Raw genomic sequence first — 21,300 nt, forward strand, 5'->3', positions numbered from 1 at the left:
TCGGACCAGGCCACCTTCTTCCATTGCTCCGTGGTCCAGTTCTGATACTCACCTGTCCATTGTAGGCACTTTTGGCAGTGGACAGGGGTCAGCATGGGCACTCTGACAGGTCTGTGGCTACACAGCCCCATATGCAGCACTTCACTTCCCACGCACATCAGTGAGCCTTGGGCGCCCATGACCCTGTCGCTAGTTCACCGGTTGTCCTTCTTGGACCACTTTTAGTAGGTACTAACCACTGCATACGGGGAACACCCCACAAGGCCTGCCGTTTTAAAGATGCTCTGACCCAGTCATCTAGCCATCACAGTTTGGCCGTTGTCAAAGTCTCTCTAATCCTTACGCTTGCCCATTTTTCCTGTTTTCAACACATCGACTTCGAGAACTGACTGATCACATGCTGCCTAATATATCTCAACCCTTGACAGCTGCTATTGTAACAAGATAATCAATATTATTCACGTCACCTGTCAGTGGTCATAATGTTATGGCTGATCGGTGTATCGCTCTATTAACTTATTCCTTATTTTGGACTTTCCATTACAGGTTTATTTATACATTGTCATCTTTGACAGACCTTTAAAATTAAAGTTTGCTTCCTGATTGATTTACCAATGCTATGTTTTGCATTGCAAAAGTTGTGGGCTTACACGGGCTCACTGCAAGATTTATGGGCTTACAAAGAGTTTCAGTAGACTTTGTTGGAAAGTGTTCTTAAATCTTAATGCAACAGCATATAATTAGCCATATAGTGCATCAACATGCATGTTGTGCTGCAAAAAAATAAAACTTAAACAAATTCCAATTATGAAAATGTCATATAGCCATGAAACATTTTCTTTTCACAGATTTCATTTTTTTTTTATTTTTAATCACTATACAGGGGTTTGTTTGTGACATTTGTACTCATAAATATAATATAATATAAATATAAATATAAATTTGTAGACTTTAATGACAAATATAGTGTCAAAATGTCTTGTGAATTTAAGAAATGTTTTAAATAGGCCAGGTTGCACAAAATCATTCCTGAAGCCACCGAATGTCCTATATACCTGATTGCACAAAAAGGAATTCAAAACAGCTAGCGCAGTGGGTCAGAGTCACTTTGAAGTGGTATGAAGTCAGTAAAATATTGCACACAAACATTCCAACGCATTAGTGGTTAATTTTTATTCACTAATTGTCAAATTCATTATTACTTCATGACTACACATATTAACATGTTCTAATGATAAATTAGTGCTGGATACAATGTGCCTCATATGGATTTTTACAGTCATTGTACTGTCACATGAGTCTTATCAGGTAAATCCTGTGACATACACCACATGATGACTGACATCCATGCTTAAGCATGTGCGTAAGCAGTGACTCAATATGCAAATATACGTCATATGTCACATTGACAGTGCTAAAGTTATCATCTCTTCAAGCAAACTGTTGTGTGATAAAAATCACTTCTCAGATAAGCTTGGTGAGGGCTGTCTAGAACTCAGTGAAAATATCTGTGATATCTCAGTCAGAAAGACAGTGACAGATTTAACACGTGCGCTGTGATAAGATTGATGATTGCTTTGTAGATAAAGATATGGAGCTTCTATCAGTTGACTTTCAGCACTTTCATAAGTTTATGCGCACATATTTATGCACTGACACATTTAACAATTAAAAACCAGCCATATAAGAAAGTGCAAAAATAAATGAGGTCCACTGAAGCAGAAAAAAAAAATTAAACTGTACTGTGGAATTGAGCTTTGCTGAATGTCATCTTCATGTCATGTGACCTGCCAGTTATATCAAAGAGTGTCTTGTGATTTTTCAACCTGGGATAGGGCCGATTTATCAGTCATTAGTCAGTTAAACCAGCCTTGGCAGACCATATATTTATGGAACTCGCTTTGTGGTCAGAGGCATTGTCTTGCTGGAACAGGTTTGGGCTAGGCTCCTTAGTTCCACATACTTTTGGCCTTTTAGTGTATCTTATATAGCTTGACCTAAGTTCTTAGCTAATTTTCTTGCATAGGAATTTAGGAAAATTGCATAGGAAAAATTAATATTAGCTTTGCAATTGTATTTTGTAATTTGAGATTGAGTACATTTGACCTAATTTGTCTGTTATAGAGATGCTGTTTTATAGTATCTAAGTCAAAGTCTGTGGAAATGACTGTCATGTTAGCTTTAGATAACGATTTAGAAAATAGGCTCAACAAAAATATTGACAGTGCATATATAGTACATTTACATTGCCTGTAATATGCAAGAATTTATGATGTGTGTAACAAAGCAATTGCTGTGATAATCAGTTGAATAAATTTTGTATTGGCTTACATTTAAATCTTGTCCCTTTCAATTTGATGGATCTGTTCATGTATTGTAGCAGCTATCAACATTGGTTAATGAAATTTAGCATATGATTATATGTTAAAGGAACTAAATAAACTGAGATAATCTATGACCCGTGTAAATATGAGCATGTGCTCTGATCACATGCCCACTGCACATGTTTCGAGTAAAGTACAGATATAATCAGAGATGAAATGATACCATGAAGGAAGGAGACAATATAATAGAGCGCTAGATAAAACACTACTAACAGAAACAAAAATGAATTTCAGCTGAACTCAATTAGAGAAGTCCTTAAATCAATATTTAAAAGTAATAAAAGTTTTTCATTCCAATTTTCCAAATGACTAAATGTTGTCTGATTCAAGCAATCATGGAAAAATATGAATTCTGTATTCACAGAAGCACAGACTGCTTAGAAAAAACCTACAATAACCTGGCTACACAAGTGTGCCCACCCTTTTATAATGGGGCTTGTGACTGTGCTCAGAATTAACCTAATCTAATTAACCTAATCGCATTCAAACTAATGTTCAAAAGTAATTGTGATACACCTGTCATTAATTAAGTGATTCTAATTAACCTCAAATAAAGATCAGATCTTGGTTTCATCCGACTGCTAAAGCCATGGACTGTAAAGACCTTATAAAGCATGTACAGGGACAAGATGAAACCTTATCATCAAGGCTGCCAGTAGACCTACGGCACGATTAAAGGAGCTGCAGTAGCAAGTACTGGTCACTCCCTGCATGTGACAACAATCTCTTGTGTATTTCACATCTGGGCTATGGGGTGGTCTTGCAAATAGCTGTTCCCTTCATCCAGGCACCTGAATCATGTAATTCTTGTGGAAGGGGTTATGTGATAGGAGATTGAGAAAGAATATTCACTGCACTCTAGGGAGCCCATACAAGGCAAGCATGTAGGGGGAACTTCTTCAAGGGAGCACTTGGAAGAGTGAGTTGAATGAGTTGGATGAACACTGGAATACCACAAAATGAAGATGACACTGAATTGATGCTAATAATGAGGGCACTAATTGTCCAGTAATTTTTTGTCAATGCACTGATACCAGTTATATTTCTAAAAGGTTCTGGTTATAGTTATAGTTCTGGTTACAGTACTGGTTAGAGTAGCAATGTTTGCTAGAAAATTTCTGCACTCTGCAACAACTGTCAACACTCATTGATTCAGTTATGTGAAAATATTTGACATAATTAGTCTGCATATTTTAAGCAGGACCTGTTCTGTAAGAAAATGTTCCATCCAGTCACTTAGAAGATGTTAATGCTTTGTCTGTACTGAATGATGATTGATGTTCACACCTGTTTCAGCAACAAACTCATTTTAATTGGAAGCAGAGCTATGTAATATGGTGTCTGGTTTGATATTTGTTAACTAGGAAGTAGACAGAAGCAAAGCAATGGTAAACAGGAAATGATTAAATGTTTACTGGCACATGCACACTGACTAACACTAGTGATGTCTTAATCTTGCTTAAGAAAACCCTCAAAATGGATGTAGTAAATTAGAGAGTGGGGTTCCACATGCACTTTAATGCATATAATCCAGGCATACAAAGTTGAAAACACAAACCAAACTCAGAGGGGATAAACAGGCAGTAGTCAGAACATTAGAAGATGCAGTGTAACCAGGCCAAATTGCAATCCAAAGAATAAACCAGGAGAGAAGGCAGGTGGTCAAACACAGCATATGTGCTCGGCAGAAATGCAAGTCTTAGAATTCATACAGTGTGTAAGTTGTTCTTGAAGGGTTTATACAGTGCCACGAAAAAGGATTTACGCCCCTTCTGATTTCCTCTAGTTTTGCATATTTGTCATTCTAAATGGGTTCAGATCCTCATACAAATAATATAACATAAGGAGAACATGAAGTCAACACAAAACAAGGTGAAAATGATCCTTTGATTAATTGAAGGAAAAATTCAATTCAATACAATTTTATTTATAAAGAACTTGTAAAAATGGCCATTGCCACAAAGCAGCTTTACAGAAATCCAGATATGGATTTAGATTTATCTGTAATGGGCAAGCCAGAGGCAACGGTGGCAAAGAAAATCTCCCTGAGATGGCATGAGGAAGAAACTTTGAGAGGAACCAGATTCAAAAGAGAACCCATCCTCTTCTGGGTGACACTGGATAGTCCGATTATGAGTCATCACAACTATATGCTATAAAGTCAAGCACAGCTAATACTGTTGAAAGGATCTAAACATCCCAGTTTACCTGAACTGTCTATACCCATGAACTCTCAAGGTCTTTACCAAAGAGAAACGCTATTAACAGTAGGCTTGACTAAACAAATAGTGTATTATTTTTCATCCTAAATTTAAAGATTGAAATGGTGACTGCGTCTCGAAAAATAATTAGATGGCTGTTCCATAACTGTGGGGCTTTGTAAGAAAGAGCTCTGCCCCCTGCTATAGACTTCATTATTCTAGGCCTGGATCTTTTGATCAAAGCAGGTGTGGCAGATCATAAAAGACCAAAAATTCAAGCAGGTACTGTGATGCACGACCATTTAGTGCTTTATAGGTCATTAATAGTATTTTATAATCAATGCAAACTTTTACTGGCAGCCAGTGCAGTGTAGATAAGATAGGGGTAATGTGATCAAATCTTCTGGTTCTGGTAAGGACTCTGCTACTGCATCCTGGACTAAATGGAGCTTGTTTGTACTCCTACTGGAACATGCAGGCAACAATGCATTACAATAGTCTAAACTACAGGTAACAAAAGAATGAACGATGACTTCTGCATCATATTGCAACAATACTCAAAAAGGTTCTGGCATTTAAGCAGTGAGGGATTAGTGGTTTTCTGCATCATATAACAACAATACTCAAAAAGGCTGTGGCATTCACGCAACGATTGGTATTAACAGTGACTGATGCAGCTTCTTAAGGTGCAGGTATGCAATGTTCTTGAGTTATACTGGATTAAGTGTTTGACTAGCCCACTTGAGCAATGGGAGGCATCAGGGTGTTGAGTAATCTGACTGTCTCAGGGAAGAAACTGGTGCAGAGACTGCTGGTGGTGGCACAGATGCTTCTGTACCTTCTGCCAGATGGCAGGAGAGTGAAGAGTCCATGAGAGGTGTGAGAGGGGTCATCCACAATACTGGTGGCTTTGCGGCTGCAGCGGTTGTTGTATGAGGTGTCAATGGTGGGCAGAGAGACTCCATGATCTTTTCAGCTGTTCTCACAATTTGCTGTAGGGTCTTGTGGTTAGAGGCTGTGCAGTTCCCATACCACACAGTGAGACAGCTCGTCAGGACGCTCTATATCATCCCTCTGTAGGAAGTGGTGAGGATGGGAGGGCTGTTTGGCTTTCTTCAGCCTCCGTAGGAAGTGAAGGCGCTGCTGAGACTTCTTGGCTATGCAGGTGGTGTTGAGAGTCCAGGAGAGGTCCTCCGTCATGTGTACACCAAGAAACTTGGAGCTTTTGACTCTATCCACCATTGTTCTGTTGATGTGCAACAGTGGTGAGTGGTCTACTCAGGTCTTCCAGAAGTCAACAATTATCTCTTTAGACTTATCAACATTAAGAGATAGATTATTGCCTCTACACACTGTTTTGCGAGCTGGTTCACCTCCTCTCTGTACGCTGAGTCATCATTGTTGCTGATGAGGCCCACAACTGTAGTGTCATCAGCAAACTCCATTATGTGATTTGAACTTTACTTTGCAGAACAGTCAGGAGTTAGCAGGGTAAACAGCAGTGGACTGAGCACACAGCCCTGGGGAGCACTGGTGTTCAGTGTGGTGGTGCTGGAAGTGGAGTTATCAAGCCTCACGAACTGGGGTATCCCAATAAAAATGTTCAGAATCCAGTTGCAGAGGGAGGTGTACAAACCCAGGCTCAGCTTTGTTATCAGTTTCTGTGGGATGATTGTGTTGAATGCTGAGCTGTCTATGAACAGCATCCTTATATAGTTGTCTTTTTTGTTCAGATGGGTCAGAGAAAGGTGGATTGTAGCAGATATGGTGTCCTCCTTTAAGCGGTTGGGAAGGTAGGCATACTGAAATGGGTCCAACTGCTTGGCTCAGGGAAATGTTGAAGATGTCTGTGATGACATCTGCAAGCTGATCAGAACATTCCCTGAGCACCCAGCCAGGTATGTTGACAGGACCTGCAGGACTCTGGACAGAGTTTTCCTGATGTCTACTGCATACAGACAGAGTGCTTGGACAGTAAGAGTTGGGGTGGTCTTCCCCGCTGTCATGTTGTTCTGTGCTTCGAACCATGCTTAGAAATCATTCAGTGCATCTGGGTGTTAGAAGTCACCATCACAGACAAGTGGTGTAGCTTTGTAGTCTGTGATGGCCTGAATGCCTTCCCACATGCGCTTTGAGTCCTTGGTCTTTAGGAAGTGGCTGTGGATTCTTTCTGCATTGTGCCTTGCCTCTTTGATAGTCTGGGACAGACTGGCCTTTGCTGTTCGGAGGGCTGCCTTGTCGTCAGACATGAAGGCAGTGTCTCAGTTTTTCAGCATTGAGCGCACTTTAGTAGTCATCCATGGTTTCTGGTTTGCACGTGTGGTGATGGTCTTGTAGGAAGTCACATCATCTGTGCACTTGCTGATGTAGCCAGTCACTGATAGTGTGTATTCCTCCAAGTCTGTGGTGTTGTGGTATGTAGCAGCCTCTCTGAACATATTCCAGTCTGTGTATTCAAAGCAGTCCTGAACTGCTGAGATGGCTCCCTCATACCAGGTTCTCACTTGTTTCAGAACTGGTTTGGCATGTTTCAGAAGTAGTGTGCATACTGGGATTAGCATAGGGATGTGGTCCGAGCAGCCAATGTGGGGGTGGGGTGCAGCCTGGTAAGCACCGTGAATGTTTGTGTTCTAAAGTGTTTGTACGTGTGTTGCAAAATCAACATGCTAGTGGAATTTTAGCAGCATTGATTTCAGATTTGCGTGGTTAAAGTCTCTGGACTGTTGTGCATGAAAATCCCAGGAGATCAGCAGTTATAGAAATATTCAAACGAGCCTATGTGGCACCATCAATCATGCCACAGTCAAAATCACCGTAGTCACATTTTTTCTCCATTCTGATGTTTGATGTGAACATTACCTGAAGCTGCTGGCCCGTATCTGCATGATTTTGTGCATTGCACTGCTGCCATACAATTGGCTAGTTAGATAATTGCATGAATGTGTAGGTATACAGGTTTTCCTAATAAAGTGCTCTGTGAGTGTATTTATCTTAAAAAAGGCTATCCTAGTAATATTATCTACATGAGCTCCAAATGAGAGACTGGAGTCAATAATCACGCCAAGGTTATTCACTGCTGCACATGAAATAAGTGAAAGGCAATCTAGAGTTACTACATAATCAGAAAGCCTTCTTCTAGCTGCCTGTGGCCCAAGTAGTAGTACTTCTTCTTGTCAGAATTGAGTAGGAGGAACCTACTCACTGTCTAGTGTCTAATATTCTTCACACATTCCTCAATGTTGTTAAGCTGGTGTCTGTCATCTGGATTTGCTGAAACATATAGCTGTGTGTCACCAGCATACCGGTAGAAGCTAGTACATTGTTTACGAATAATTGTACCCAGAAATAGCATATATAGAGAAAAGAGCAATGGACCTAAAACAGAGCCTTGTGGAACACCAAACTTTACTCTACATTAGTATGCACCATAAAGGAGTCACCATTTTCATCTACAATCTGATAGCAATCAGTCAAATAAGATCTGAGCCAGGAAAGCGCCATTGCCTTAACTCCAACAACAGTTCTATCTAAAATATTATGATCTATGGGGAGGTTTGATATTGGCCTATAGTTAGACAATGGTCAAGTTTGGATTTTTTGATCAAGGGTTTGATAACTGCTAGTTTAAAGGTTTTAGATACATAGCCAATGCTAAGGGAGGAGTTGAATATTTTTAATAGAAGATCTATTGCTTCTGGTAGTATCTGGTTAAGGAAATGCGGTTGCATGAAGAAGTGCATATATTGTGACTAACACCCATCTTAAATGAAATGAGGTAATGATCTGAGATAGCTTCAGACTGGGGTAGTGTGACTATGTTTTTTATGCTTTATCCAAGTGTCAGTATTAAAACAAGGGTGTGTCCAACATAATTAGTGGGTCCTATTATGTTCTGATCACTCCTTCCAAGTCTAGAATAGACACAAAAGCTGTTTGTCAAAATGAATATTAACGTCTCAATTATAGCTTTTCTCTATGGAAACAACCAAGTTCTAGATGAAATCTGAAAATTCATATAGAAATTCATAATATAGCCCTGGGGGTCTGTAAATACTCTCTTGTCCATCCTCATCCAAGCACTGAGGCTTGTGGGACACCAGTGAAGAGTCTGCATGGAGCAGATGTGGATTTGTTTCACTGCTGAAACATTAAGGAGGATGAGGACTGATGACAGTTTGGCTGATCTAGCGGCATGCAGCTTCTCTATGATTGCCACAAGGGCAGTTTTTGTGGAATGTGTCACTTTGAAGCCAGACCGATTAGGATCTTATAGGTTGTTTGGATGAAAAAGAAAAAGAGACTGTTGATTCTAGTTGATGCATTCAAGAATTTTATAAAGAAAAGAGAAGAGTGATACCGGTTGGTAGTTGCGGATGTCTGAAATATCCAGATTGAGTTTCCTCAGGATGAGAATAACCTTTTCTTATGATGATTCTCATCTGTGTCTTATTACCGCTAGTCTACTTATGTGTGTGTTTATCTTGCATGCTCTGCCAGCTTTGCTTCTCAGGTTACAGCCATCACTGAAAGCAAAAAGTAGACTGGTAATAAGACACAGGTGAGAATCATCACATTACCTGCCGGTACAACCAACCTCTTCCCTGTCCGCAGTTGATGCTTGATCATGCCCCTGCTCCCACAGTGCAAAGTCGTCAGCAGTCAGGAAGGATGGTGAAAGAGGAGCCGGCAGGTCAAGAAGTGAAGAAAAGATGTTGTGGAACTTGTGAGGATCTTGTGCAGAAGCTTCCAGCTTTCCCTTGTAGAACAAGGTCTTAGCAGGAGTCACATGAGACGAGAACTTGGACAGGAGAGAGCAGTATGAGACAATATCAGTATTGAGTTGTGGTTTCCTTTCTCACTGCTGCTCTTAATTCTCTCCAATTTGAAGCACTAAACATATACACATACAGATAGTGTGAAACACTATCTCCAAGACAAAAGCAAACCTGCACCACCAGCTTTGCCAGTGTCTTGTGGAGTGTGAGAGAATACATAGGCAGAGGACAGAGTAGCCAGTGTACCTGAGATCTGTGGAGTGTCTCTGTTCATGCCAGAAAGTGGAGAGATTAATGGAAGCTAAAACTGAGATGAAGTTTCCTTTTTGTACGGTGGACAAGATCTAGAGCCACCACTGTTTGGGACTAAGATAACAGTGGAGAGTAGATGAAGTTACTGGTATGTGTTAAATAGTTGCCTAAATAGTTAATTGTGTGCCTTGACTGTTGTTTACAGAGTTAGAGGTGGGAAGTAATAAAGATGATGGAGAACCAACTACAGAGCTGCTGTTGCCTTTCCTGGGCCTGAAGCAAATTCTCCACGTGACCCAGTATAAATTATGCACCCTGATCAGTTAAGATCTCTCACTTGATCTCTTTCCGGATCCGAACATGGGTGATCATCCAGAGATGCATTACTTGGGGATACTTTGGGAGTCGTATAGTCACCGAGGACAAATACAAAGAAATACCCCCATGTTTACCATTCTAATGACCTTAAGAGATCCAGGGGATTTTGATGAGGGTATTATGGTTCAATTTGTGGTGGCTATGGAGAATTTACAGCCCATGCTGGCAGTACTGGCATTTCTACCTCTCAGTGTTTTGGGGCATACTGATAGAATTAAATAAAAACCAAAAAAAAAAAAAAAAAGAAAAGAAAAAGAAAAAGAATCAATTCCACTTTAGGCCACACCCACTTTGGGTTTAAATCTCAATACAGATACAGATACATACATATTTGGAGCACTAAATATATACACATACAGGTACAGATAGTGCCATTGCATTACATGCCTAATCTACATATAGGTGTACTTTGTAGTTATACACTTAAAAAAAATATTGCAAATGCTATCATTCTTTGACTATCATTCAAAGAACCCTTCTTACATATGGATAATGGACTTTCAGTGAAGGCAAATTATGTGATATAATGATAGCAATAGCAAGAAGCAAGATGTCAGAGATCACGGGACACTGGTCTTATAGTCTGGAAAAAATGCACTTCACAAAAAGTAACAGGCATTTTGTCATCCCTTCAATTACAACTCACCGCTCATCATGTGCATTCTGTAATTGTGATCTTGCATAACAGGTTTCTGCTCAGAACAGTGGCAACATTCCAAGAAAGGTCACCTTGAGTTGTATTATGTAAAGCATCTAACAAGTCTGTAGTGTATTTTCTGTGTAAGTGTGCCCAGATTCAATCAGCAGATATGTGATTTATTTTTTGATGTATTAATATTTCACTTTTATAATGCATTGTTAATGCATACTTAATCTTTTTTTTTCAGATCATTGCTGTGGCAGGGCCATCTACTGATGCTCTAGTCACAAGTCATTTGCGTGAAATATCCAAAGTGTTTAAAACTAGGTAAAACATTTTTGCACACAAGTTATAGACTTCATACACTATATGTCCAAAAATATGTGGACATCTGACCATTACCCTGAAATGTGTGCCTTCCCCAAACTTTTTCCACAAACATCTGAACACCTTTGGAATTGACTCTTTCCCAACATCACTAATGCTCTTGTGGCTGAATGGGAACAAATCCCCAAGCAGCGTTCTAAAATCTAGTGGAAAGCCTTCTCTTTGGTATAGGATGTTCAACGAGCAGATATATGTGTCATGGTCAGGTATGTGTCATGGCCATACTTTTGGCCATATTGCGAATATATGCATTAATCTAAGTTAATGTCAGAGACTTTTCAAAATACAATGACTGAAGTAAGTATAGAGAAAAAGAACAGTGTTAATGCTGCTATGAATATGTGGAGGAGTTTGGAGCATTTCACAGCATTAAATGGTCTTATTATATAATAATTTATGTTTGCATTTCATATGTTAATGATGGATTAATATGGAACCTTTCTGTTGTCTGTGTCTAGTTTGATTTCATCCTGACTATGTGTATGCGCTCTGTCAGTCAGCCATCTCAAATAAGTCATAAAAGCCAAAACACATTAGAATCTGTTCTTACAAGATCTCTTGATAAACATTATCCCAGATATCCATTTTAGGTGAGCAGAATGGTATGGGTCTAAAAACTTTAGGTTCTTAAAGTATTTATGCATTAATATAATATATTTTATTTAATCAGTAATTGCTGCCACATTAACAATTTCATAATGTTGCTCTTTTTCTTCTACTTTCAATGTTGTGTAAGCACCCTAACCCATTCAACCATTTTGAAGTGAAGCAGTGAAGCAATTAGAACATTATATGGCTAAGTGGTCAAGTACTTCACTGAACAATTCGATAATGTCTTCTGTTTGCTGGGATTTTCGACTGTGCATTCTAGTCCTTGTAGCTGAGCGACTGTGTGTATTACCAGACAGAGTATGAGTAGAGACACATCACTGTTTTAAATACGAATGGTGCAGCATGTACCTGTAACAAACCAGACTTACAGAGGTTGTGAGGGACCACTTTCAGGAGGTTTAAAATCAATAACATTAAACCTGAGATATACTGAGAGATCAGAATAACATCAAAGCCAGAGGACAGACCCAAAGAGTAAACGAGAGAACAGACAGGGGACAAATATAATGATCTTGGCAATTTCCAGAAATCAGGGTGACAGAACAGGCATTTACATTTACATTTATGGCATTTGGCAGACGCCCTTATCCAGAGCGACTTACAATTATCTCATTTATACAACTGAGCAGTTGAGGGTTAAGGGCCTTGCTCAAGGGCCCAGCAGTGGCAGCTTGAACTCTCAACCTTTCGATCAGAAGTCCAACGTCTTAACCACTGAGCAACCACTTCCCAGAAACTATGGCAGAAACTATGCAACAGCTCAGAAGCTACCCAAGAGATAACAATCAGCAAGGCTTCACAGTAAGTGAGTGTAACCATGTGTTTTATATAGTGAATGTACAGGAAGTGGCTGAGACAACTGAGGAAATGCTTAGAAATCTGGGTAGGGTGGCCTCTGGTGGTATGGCAGTGAATTGTCCTGAGAGGAAGCAGCTGTATGTTAAGTAAAATGCTGATCACTTTGTTATTAAAAAACGTTAGCAGAAAATGTGTGGCCTATCAGCTTCTTACACGGTTGCATGTACAGATATTGGGTTGTTTTGTTTCTTGAGTTATGGAGCAACACCCATGTGCTGTAGCTAGAGTGACCTGATTTTTTTTTTTTTTTTCGTACAGACAAACCCATGAGATGAGATGGTTAGTAGCCACTACTACCTAAATTTTTTTATTTGTTTGCTTGCTTATTTGTTTGTTCTCTTTCCTACAAGATATTTTAGCTTAAGAGTGTGTATCAATATGATAATGTGGTAAGAAAATTTAAACTAGTTATGTTTTTATGTATGCTGTACATGCAGTACACTGTAGAAGATCATGATCATTTTTCAGATGATCATTTTTTCAGTTGTAGCTTGATGCCCTGTTTGGTGCTATAAAACTTTCTACACAGTGTTGGCTGCCTCTTAAAAAGCAAAAATCTGTGGGGAAAATGTATTTTCAGTTGTTCTGAATTAGTAAGCAGATACTGTGATATCAACACCCCCCTGAGGCTGCTGATTAGACACGGGGAAGGTGCGTGCCAAAACGTCATCACTAGTGAAGAACGAAGGAGACTGGAATTTATAGGAAGTTAACTTGTCAAGGTGGAGTTAAGTTAAGGTGGAGCTTCAGGTGTGGTATTTCTACCAAACTTCAGTTACTCCATAACGTCATTTATCATACCATTCCAACCCTTGTTTAATAGATACAAAATTAACTTGTAGGTGGAATAATGTGCTATTAGTACCTGTTAATACTGAGCTAAAACAGACCTTCAAAACTCAAATTCATTAATTTTGTTAGAACTTCATCTGTACATTTAGGGACAAATACACACCGAGTACTGCTGAATCATGTATCGTATCTGTTCTTTATTGAAATGATTTATTTCTGGTGGAACTAAATACAAGTATTTTATCACGAGAAGAGAATCTAATGAAACTGAAAATAAATAGTCTGTATTTCTGTAAACAAAAAAACTTAAAGATAGCATTTAAAAGATCTGCTTTAAATATCTCCTTGATGATCTCTATAAACTTCTTAAGATGGACAGATAAAAGGTCATGCATCACTCAGCCGCTGAGCTTTACTTCTGCTGTCCACCACAGGATGGCATAGGAGACAACGTGAAATATCTTCAGAGATATGAGGCAATAGTTCTGCAGAAACAATGAGTAAGACATCAAACACGTAGTATGTGCCTGGGCATTACAATTTGCCATGTAGAACACAGGAAATAAAACGGATATCTTAGATCACATTTTGAGCACTACACCCCCAATTATCTCTTTGTTTATTATTTAAAGCACACTGCATTTAATTGTTGCATTTTTTCTTAGTCTTAGTCTTTCTCAAGTTATTCAAATACATAATCCTTGAGTACTTAAGTACTTGAGTGCTTTTCCATATTTCGTTACATATCAATAAACATATGAAATGACAAAATATGGAAAAGCACTCAAGTACTTAAGTACTCAAGGATTAAGTATTTGAATAACTTGAGAAAGACTAAGTATTAGAGATTCAGTACTCACTGATACACTGTTCCAGACATCACGTCGATAAAGCCGCCTGTGAGAAAAAAAAAAAAAAAAAGGGCCCATGTTACACAATGTATTTTACACACATAGTCGTTTGCTTTGTATGTATACAGTAGAACAAACACATTAATTTAAAAAAAAGTCAGACAATTGACTTTGAATCATTGAACCTTCCTACTTTCATATAGTTAGTTGGAACATTCATTAGTTTGAACTTCTTCTGATTTAAGCATAAAAGACGTATGTGTACACATGTCTATAGAGTCCAAAGGCACGTTAGTAGGATGCCGTAATACGAGCAAAGCTTCAGCAACGTCAAACCAAATAACGTGATTGAATGAATATGGTGATGTTTGTTAGAAGCGGAATGTGATACCTGGCTCGCAGATCGTCTCACAAATCACAGGACATATGTAGCAGTAGGAGCATTGCTAGGGGAAGAAATCAAAAGCTTAAACAGAATTCTGAAAGGAACCATACATTCAACCTTTAGACCGTCGGTTTTGTAAAAGGCTGGGAGCTCTGTAGGCTGTAAAATGTCTGCCATCAGCTTGGGAAAGTGATACAATCTAAAATGAATTATATATAGTGAGAAAGGTTATAAAATAATATTTTATAGCACTGATTATTATGTTATACATCCTCTCCTTGTACTACACTTGTATACTTGTACACACTTTGTATAGATGTACTTACGTCACAGTGCTGGCAATGCACTGATGAGTCTCCTGCCTCGCACGGGCATTTATCACAGCTATTGCAGTGCTGAGAAAGAGGGAAAATGATAGCAACAGTTTAACTGCAGTTGGACTTAGTCAGACAAGCTAAAACTGGCCAGAAACCTTACACATCAACACGTGTTGAAAGGAAAAGCACCTGATAGCCACTGTAAAATACAGAGGTGGACCAGTGATGCTTTGGGCTGTTTTGTGACTATTGATCAATGGGTTGGTGTAAAAATGTGTGACATTATGAAAATAAACAGAATTGATTAAGTGTATGTTTGTTTCACTACAGCATGAAGCTATCCAGCAACTTGACCAAAGCCTGACATTCACTGTGTGAAGAAAAAAAAAAGTTAAAATTAAAAATAAATAAAAACCTTTATACACAGTTTGGGTGAAATATACTTATACTTGAGGTGTCAAAGTGTGTTATAGGCAGAAAATAATTTTACCCAAAACACAATTGTACATCTTTTTTAGAATTCAGCCACAGCGACATCAGACAAATGTATAGACGCTAATGTTATGCTACCTGTTACAGTTGCCTGTCGAGCAAGGATACCATTCCATCATCAAAGGAATGGATATACAATTACCAAATAAACTACTGCATTCATGTTTTACTGTGTATGGTGTGTATGGGATATGTAGTGTGTATGTCATGTATGAGTGTATGTGTACCTCACAGGTGGAGCACAGGCTACACAGAGATCCACTGTGATACTGTGATGCAGTTGTGGTCTCTGCCTCAGCTGCTTTTCCTTTTTCATCATCACCAATGTGTTCTACAGAGCAAACAATACACACTTAATCATTTAAAATGTACACGCACTGGAAAGCTGGATGCATGGATCCTAAAGAGTGTGTCTCTGTATCTCAAAAAGACATGACGCATAATTTAGAAACTTCAGCTATCAAGTGAATTTCCTTTGCCGTTGTACGTTTCTCTCATTTTGTCTGTTTGCACAAAACAAATACAACAAACCGTTTGCAGAAAACTAATTCAGTGGCAAATTATTAACATTTACATTGTATAGTCTTGGAAGGAGAGATACACACTGCTACTTCAGCTATGTTGATAGATCACTAACACTATCCACATTCTCAAATATATCATTACATATTTTAATTTGGCTCATGAAATAGAAATTTGGCAGTGAAGAAAGACTTCATGATTTTTATTAGTGACAGTAATAATAAATAAGGAAATTGTGAAAAGCTGATGATCGACTAGATCCGGGAAATGAAATCTGACTAGTGAACACGATTACAACACTAAAGTTGTAATAAACTAGACTTTTTATGTCGCTATCTTTTCAGGACAGGTTGTTTGGGGTTTTGGAAAAATAACTTAACTATGAAATGATTTTGACTTCAAAATTTCAAAACCAGCTTTCATTATTTTTGGCTCATAATGTAGATCTAATCGGATTAGCTCCACAGACTTAGAAAAGACCAAATTTGTATAAGCTAAAAAGAAAAGAAACCATCTGAAGACAAACTGATGTATGCATTAACCGTGTAAGAGTGGTTTTCATTTTTGACAGGTCTATAGAGTGCTTTTATTCTTCTTTCAAAGACTGTAAGCATTCTTGTAAGCTCAGGGTAGGGTACATTGTGTGTTTGTAAAGGAGCAATCAGACCTTTGCTTAAAGGTATATGCTAGAAGTGCCAAAACTGCATTCCTGCAGCGGCACACACCCCAGACTGCAGAGCTTGTCACTCAACGGACTTTGCGACGTCTACAAATTAAGATGTTTTTGCCAGATATTGCATGTGTGTTGACATTTACTCCAAGATTTTTATAAAGAACAGCTACACCAGTTAAAACAGTATCTCTGTATCATTTTGATAAACTACTAAAGGCTAAGAACAAGTCTGGTTTAAAAATAGTGAATACTTGCACGGCTCTTGTAGCTTAAAAATATGAACTTTTGAGTGAACTATGATCTGACAAGAGGCCCTGTTAGGTTATACGGTTATCATACCATGAATTTTTCATATTGTTTCATTCACAACTACAGAGTATTGAATAGTCTAGATCAAGGTGTCAAACATCTGGCTCACCAAATGAATTTCTAATCAGTGTTGTAAATTAAAATATTCTTCTGGACCATAATTTGAATGCAGATGTTTGAAAACAGAGCTAGTCTCTGTTATTCCACTAGGAGGCAAAATAGAGCAAAGACTCGGGACCAAAAACTCGGTGACAAAATGTGCTAATGATTAACGTGTAATTCTTCATTAGCAAGCTAAAAATCGATGCTGTAACCATGCATGTCCATTTCCAAAAGGTCTTTGTTTATTAATTTAAGGGTTTCACAGCAGTGGGGATGAATACACACGCAATCACAGATTTTCCTCTCTTCAGTATCATGGGATATTTTGGGTCCAAGGGGTGAATATTTATGCAAGGCCCTGCAGATATTCTAAAACCATATTTATTATGGTTGTTCTATTTTATTTATTTATTTATTTATTTTTAATAATTAATTGCAGTCTATTCATCTGTTTTGTAGATGATATATGTTCTAACTGATTTGTGCATTCAGAATGAACCTTTCAGATAAATGCTGATAAATGAAGATCTTTAAGAGGAGGAGTTAATGTGCTACTGGTCCAATAAACTAATTTTCAGTCCTATATCCTAAATATTGGAGTTATTTTTAACCTCGTTTTATTCCAGCTTTGTGGAACACTGTTATTCTGGTCATTTGAGGTGTTAGGAGGTAGGTTTGTTTTTTTATTATAACAGAGCGCTGAATCTGCATTATTGAGCATCATGCCCTGTTTCACATCACTCGAATCCTTCCACCAACCTTTGCTGATACTCAACACTGATGCTAAGTTTGCAGCTGAAAGTTGTAAATTCAGAAGCACCTTGCTTCACAGCTGATAAACATCCTGTTTTTCTGGAAGCTTTGTGAACTACACTGAACTTTTACTCAACTTTTAATCAAATCCATACAAAGTTATTCACACCGATCAATATGAGCAAACATTTCTATTCTGATGAGAGTGGTATCCTCCAGGATGTCTCCGCCCCCATCTAAAGTGCATAAGGGCTCAGTGAATGGTTTAATGAGGATGAAAATCATGTAAAATCACATGCTATGGCCTTCACAGTCACCAGATCTCAATCTACATGAACCTAAGCACAGGAACACTGAAGCTCAAGGTGATCCAAAACCTTACTAAGACACTTTATGTTGTATTTTCCTTTAGCCTGTATACTATATGTATGTCTTGCATTATTTATCATTTTCATTCCTCTAATCTTATTTATGCAATATATTTTTGTTCAGTGATTTTCAGGCAGTGGCTGCAAATTGTTATGAGCTCCAAATGTTTTCCAATCACAGAAATCACGTGTTGACGGGGCAAAAGAAAAGCGTTCAGTAGATCTCCTCTACTAGTATTAGTATTACTCCTCCCCTGTCAATCAGAGAGACACTAACCAATCATGGGTGTCTGCGAGCTCGTGTATGAGGAAGAGGTCAGTTAGCATCACTTTCACCTCTGCGACAGCCGAAAAGATGCAGTGGCTGCTTAAAAAGTAAGCTATGAACTTTTTTGACACAGCAAGATTCACCTATAATTTCAGCAGCCATGAAAAAGCTTTCAACAAATTATCATTTTATGTTTGTGTCAACAGCAAACACCCACAGGGGGCGTAAAATGCTTTGAACAGTTTAGATGCTTGCTAGTGTTCAGATATAGCAGGCTATTTTAGAAGTGCATGCCTGTAATGAGACAACAAAAGCACACACTGTCCCAAACTGGAAAAAACAAAACACCTTATAATTGTAATCAAAGATTTTTAGTGGTAAATTTACTCTAAGCAAGAACTGATTCTAATGTGAAGGTACTAAAGATCACCGATTGGTACTAAATTAGCTGAAATCAATGCACTGTCCTTTAAATATGATCCATTCACTACTCTTGTGTTAAATGTATAAAATTGCTTAGATGCTTAAACATGTACTTTTGTGACAGCATGGATAAGTGTGAGGCCTAAAACTAACACTGTAAATAGATACCTTCAACTTTTTCCTCAGTTTTATCATCTGCGTCTTTTTGTCCACGCTCATCATCATCGACTTTGCCCTGGTCCTCCTCATCCTCTTCTGCTGCAGAATGTACACTGCTATCCTTTTCCTCTTCTTCATCATCCTCCTCCTCACTGTCATCTTTGTCATGAGACACAGTAACTTCCTCCTCTTCCTCCTCTTCTTCTGTTTCTTCCTCCTCCTCCTCTTCCTCCTCCTCCTCTTCATCTACAGCTTCTTCCTCCTCAGCTCCATCTTCCTCTACATCTTCAGCCTCATCCTCCTCTGCATCTTCTTCTCCTTCAACCTCGTCGTCCGTAGTGGCTTCATCCTCAGCCTCCTCCTCCTCTACACTATCCCCTCTATCTGTCTCACCCTCTTCTGTGGTGTCTTCTTCCTCAGCAGAAGTGTCCTCTGCAGATTCTTCCTCCTTTGACTGATCCCCTTCTTCTTCTTCATCATTATCTGCCTCTGTTTCTCCATTTTCCTCTTCATCACTCCCTCCTCCTAGATCCTGTGCTCCCTCATCAGCTGCTTCTCCACCTTCCTCATCACTTTCTTCTGTGTTCAATTCCCCCAGCTCCTCTGCTTCGTCCTGGCTCTCTTCTTCTACCTCCACTGCGTCCTGAGTCCATACTCCGACACTCAGCAGAGCCAGCAGCAGCCACACTAGGCCACGACGCAAAACTGCCATTTTCAACCCTCACACAAGAAGGAACCGGATCTTCCAGTCTAGAGCAGTGTCCCCACCCTAAAGCACTTTAAACTTTAGTTCTTTGCACTAGATAAAAGAAAGTAAACAATGCTTGCAAGCTGAGTTGCGGCAGTAAGTCTGCTTTTTGTTTGGTTCCTTTGCAGACAGTTGAACCACTACAGACTGAACCACTGCAGTTCAGTCACATGCACACGAGTACACACATGCAAATACACTGACACACACAATCAGAGAACAAAATGGAGCAAGGAAGCACGGGGAGATGACTGACAAGACCACATGTCTGTAAGGCTGCTATTCTGATGTCCTCTATTCAACCTGTCTATGTGAGTGAGAAAGATAGCAAGCATAGCAATGGTGTGCATGCTAGCACAAGAGAAAAGGGCATGCGCACACAGACACACGCACACACACATACCCCACCCAATCTCCAAAGTCAGCTAAAGCCTGTCACATATATGCGTAGAGCTTCACTGAGCGTGACAGGTGATTGGGACGCTATATAAAGCAGCTCTCAATACACTCCACAATCTAACCTTGACCTCACTTGCTGAAACTGAAACCCGTTCTCTCTGATCTTCTTGTTTTTTCTTTAAATGTCATCTATTCCATCTACCGAACGGAACAGAAAACAGGAAAACAATTATTTTTCAATGGGTTGTGTTCAATAATAATCATGTATTCGCACGCTCATGATTTGGAACGTGTGCAAAATGTCTATCATGTATTATGTGTAGGTTAGATATAGGTCTGAAATTGAGTGTATGACAATAAATATTACATAACATTGCTATACTGATATACAGTAAATATTTACAAAAGGTTATTTATAGGCACATTGTGTCCCTTGAAAAAGTTGAATTAAAGAAAAAAAAACTACCAAATGAAAACAAAGAAAACTATTTCTGTATGTTTGATTAACCACTCATGTGTTCCAATCCATTTTGCTTGGCAACTGTGAGCATGTTTGTTCACATATACAGAATATGGAGGTTAGAGCTCCAAGCGAAACATGTTCATTTCTTACATCATTAAGAAGGGTAGCGGTGGTTAGCTGTTATAAGGTAGGAAAGACCTAGCTAGCAGGTTGGAATTGGATAGGACAAAATTAGCTGCAAAATTTGGATTGAAAGCAGGTCAGTTTGAAATAATTCTGTGATATTAAAAAAAAAAGGAAAAAAAAGTCACTGGGTTGTACAATTATCACACTCTTTATAGAATCTATAGAAATATTTCTAGGATCTTTCCACTCCTACTCTGAATCAATTCCATGTTAGTTTCAGCTTGTAGCATGTGTCACAGTGATCAGGACATGTGATCATGTGATGACAGAGATATCAGCTTTCCTGAAATGAGTAAATACCAAGTCAGCTGTAAAATTCGTCACCGTGTGGCATACCCGAACACACGTAACACAGGATGTAACACAGGAGGCCTGGTCCCATGAAGGATCAAGGGCAAGGACCCATGAAGACACTTGATATAGCTACACGGTCAATAATCTTTTAAAATCACTTGCTCTGAATCTTCTTTTGACTGTTACTTACTTACTTACTTAAATAAATAAATAAATAAATTAAATTAAATATTTAAAAAACTAACAAACTAACCTTGAACTTTTCAATAGAATCTTAATTTTGTGTTTGATTAGTTTTTTAGTCCTTCA

General features: G+C 38.7%; 1 protein-coding gene across 1 annotated transcript; it reads right to left on the minus strand.

Annotated features, from left to right (window-relative positions):
* Positions 1–13,456: 13,456 nt before the first annotated feature.
* Positions 13,457–20,066, minus strand: LOC113527266 (sarcoplasmic reticulum histidine-rich calcium-binding protein). The gene is made up of 6 exons (XM_026914891.3): positions 18,911–20,066; positions 15,552–15,655; positions 14,842–14,910; positions 14,522–14,576; positions 14,140–14,176; positions 13,457–13,764 (listed from the first exon to the last, which is right to left on the minus strand). Exons 1-6 carry the CDS (start codon positions 19,611–19,613, stop codon positions 13,743–13,745), a joined length of 990 nt encoding a protein of 329 aa, XP_026770692.2. The 5' UTR covers positions 19,614–20,066; the 3' UTR covers positions 13,457–13,742.
* Positions 20,067–21,300: the final 1,234 nt, after the last annotated feature.

The sequence above is a fragment of the Pangasianodon hypophthalmus genome, chromosome 12, assembly GCF_027358585.1.
Source record: "Pangasianodon hypophthalmus isolate fPanHyp1 chromosome 12, fPanHyp1.pri, whole genome shotgun sequence".
In the NCBI taxonomy this organism is placed as follows: Eukaryota; Metazoa; Chordata; class Actinopteri; order Siluriformes; family Pangasiidae; genus Pangasianodon; species Pangasianodon hypophthalmus.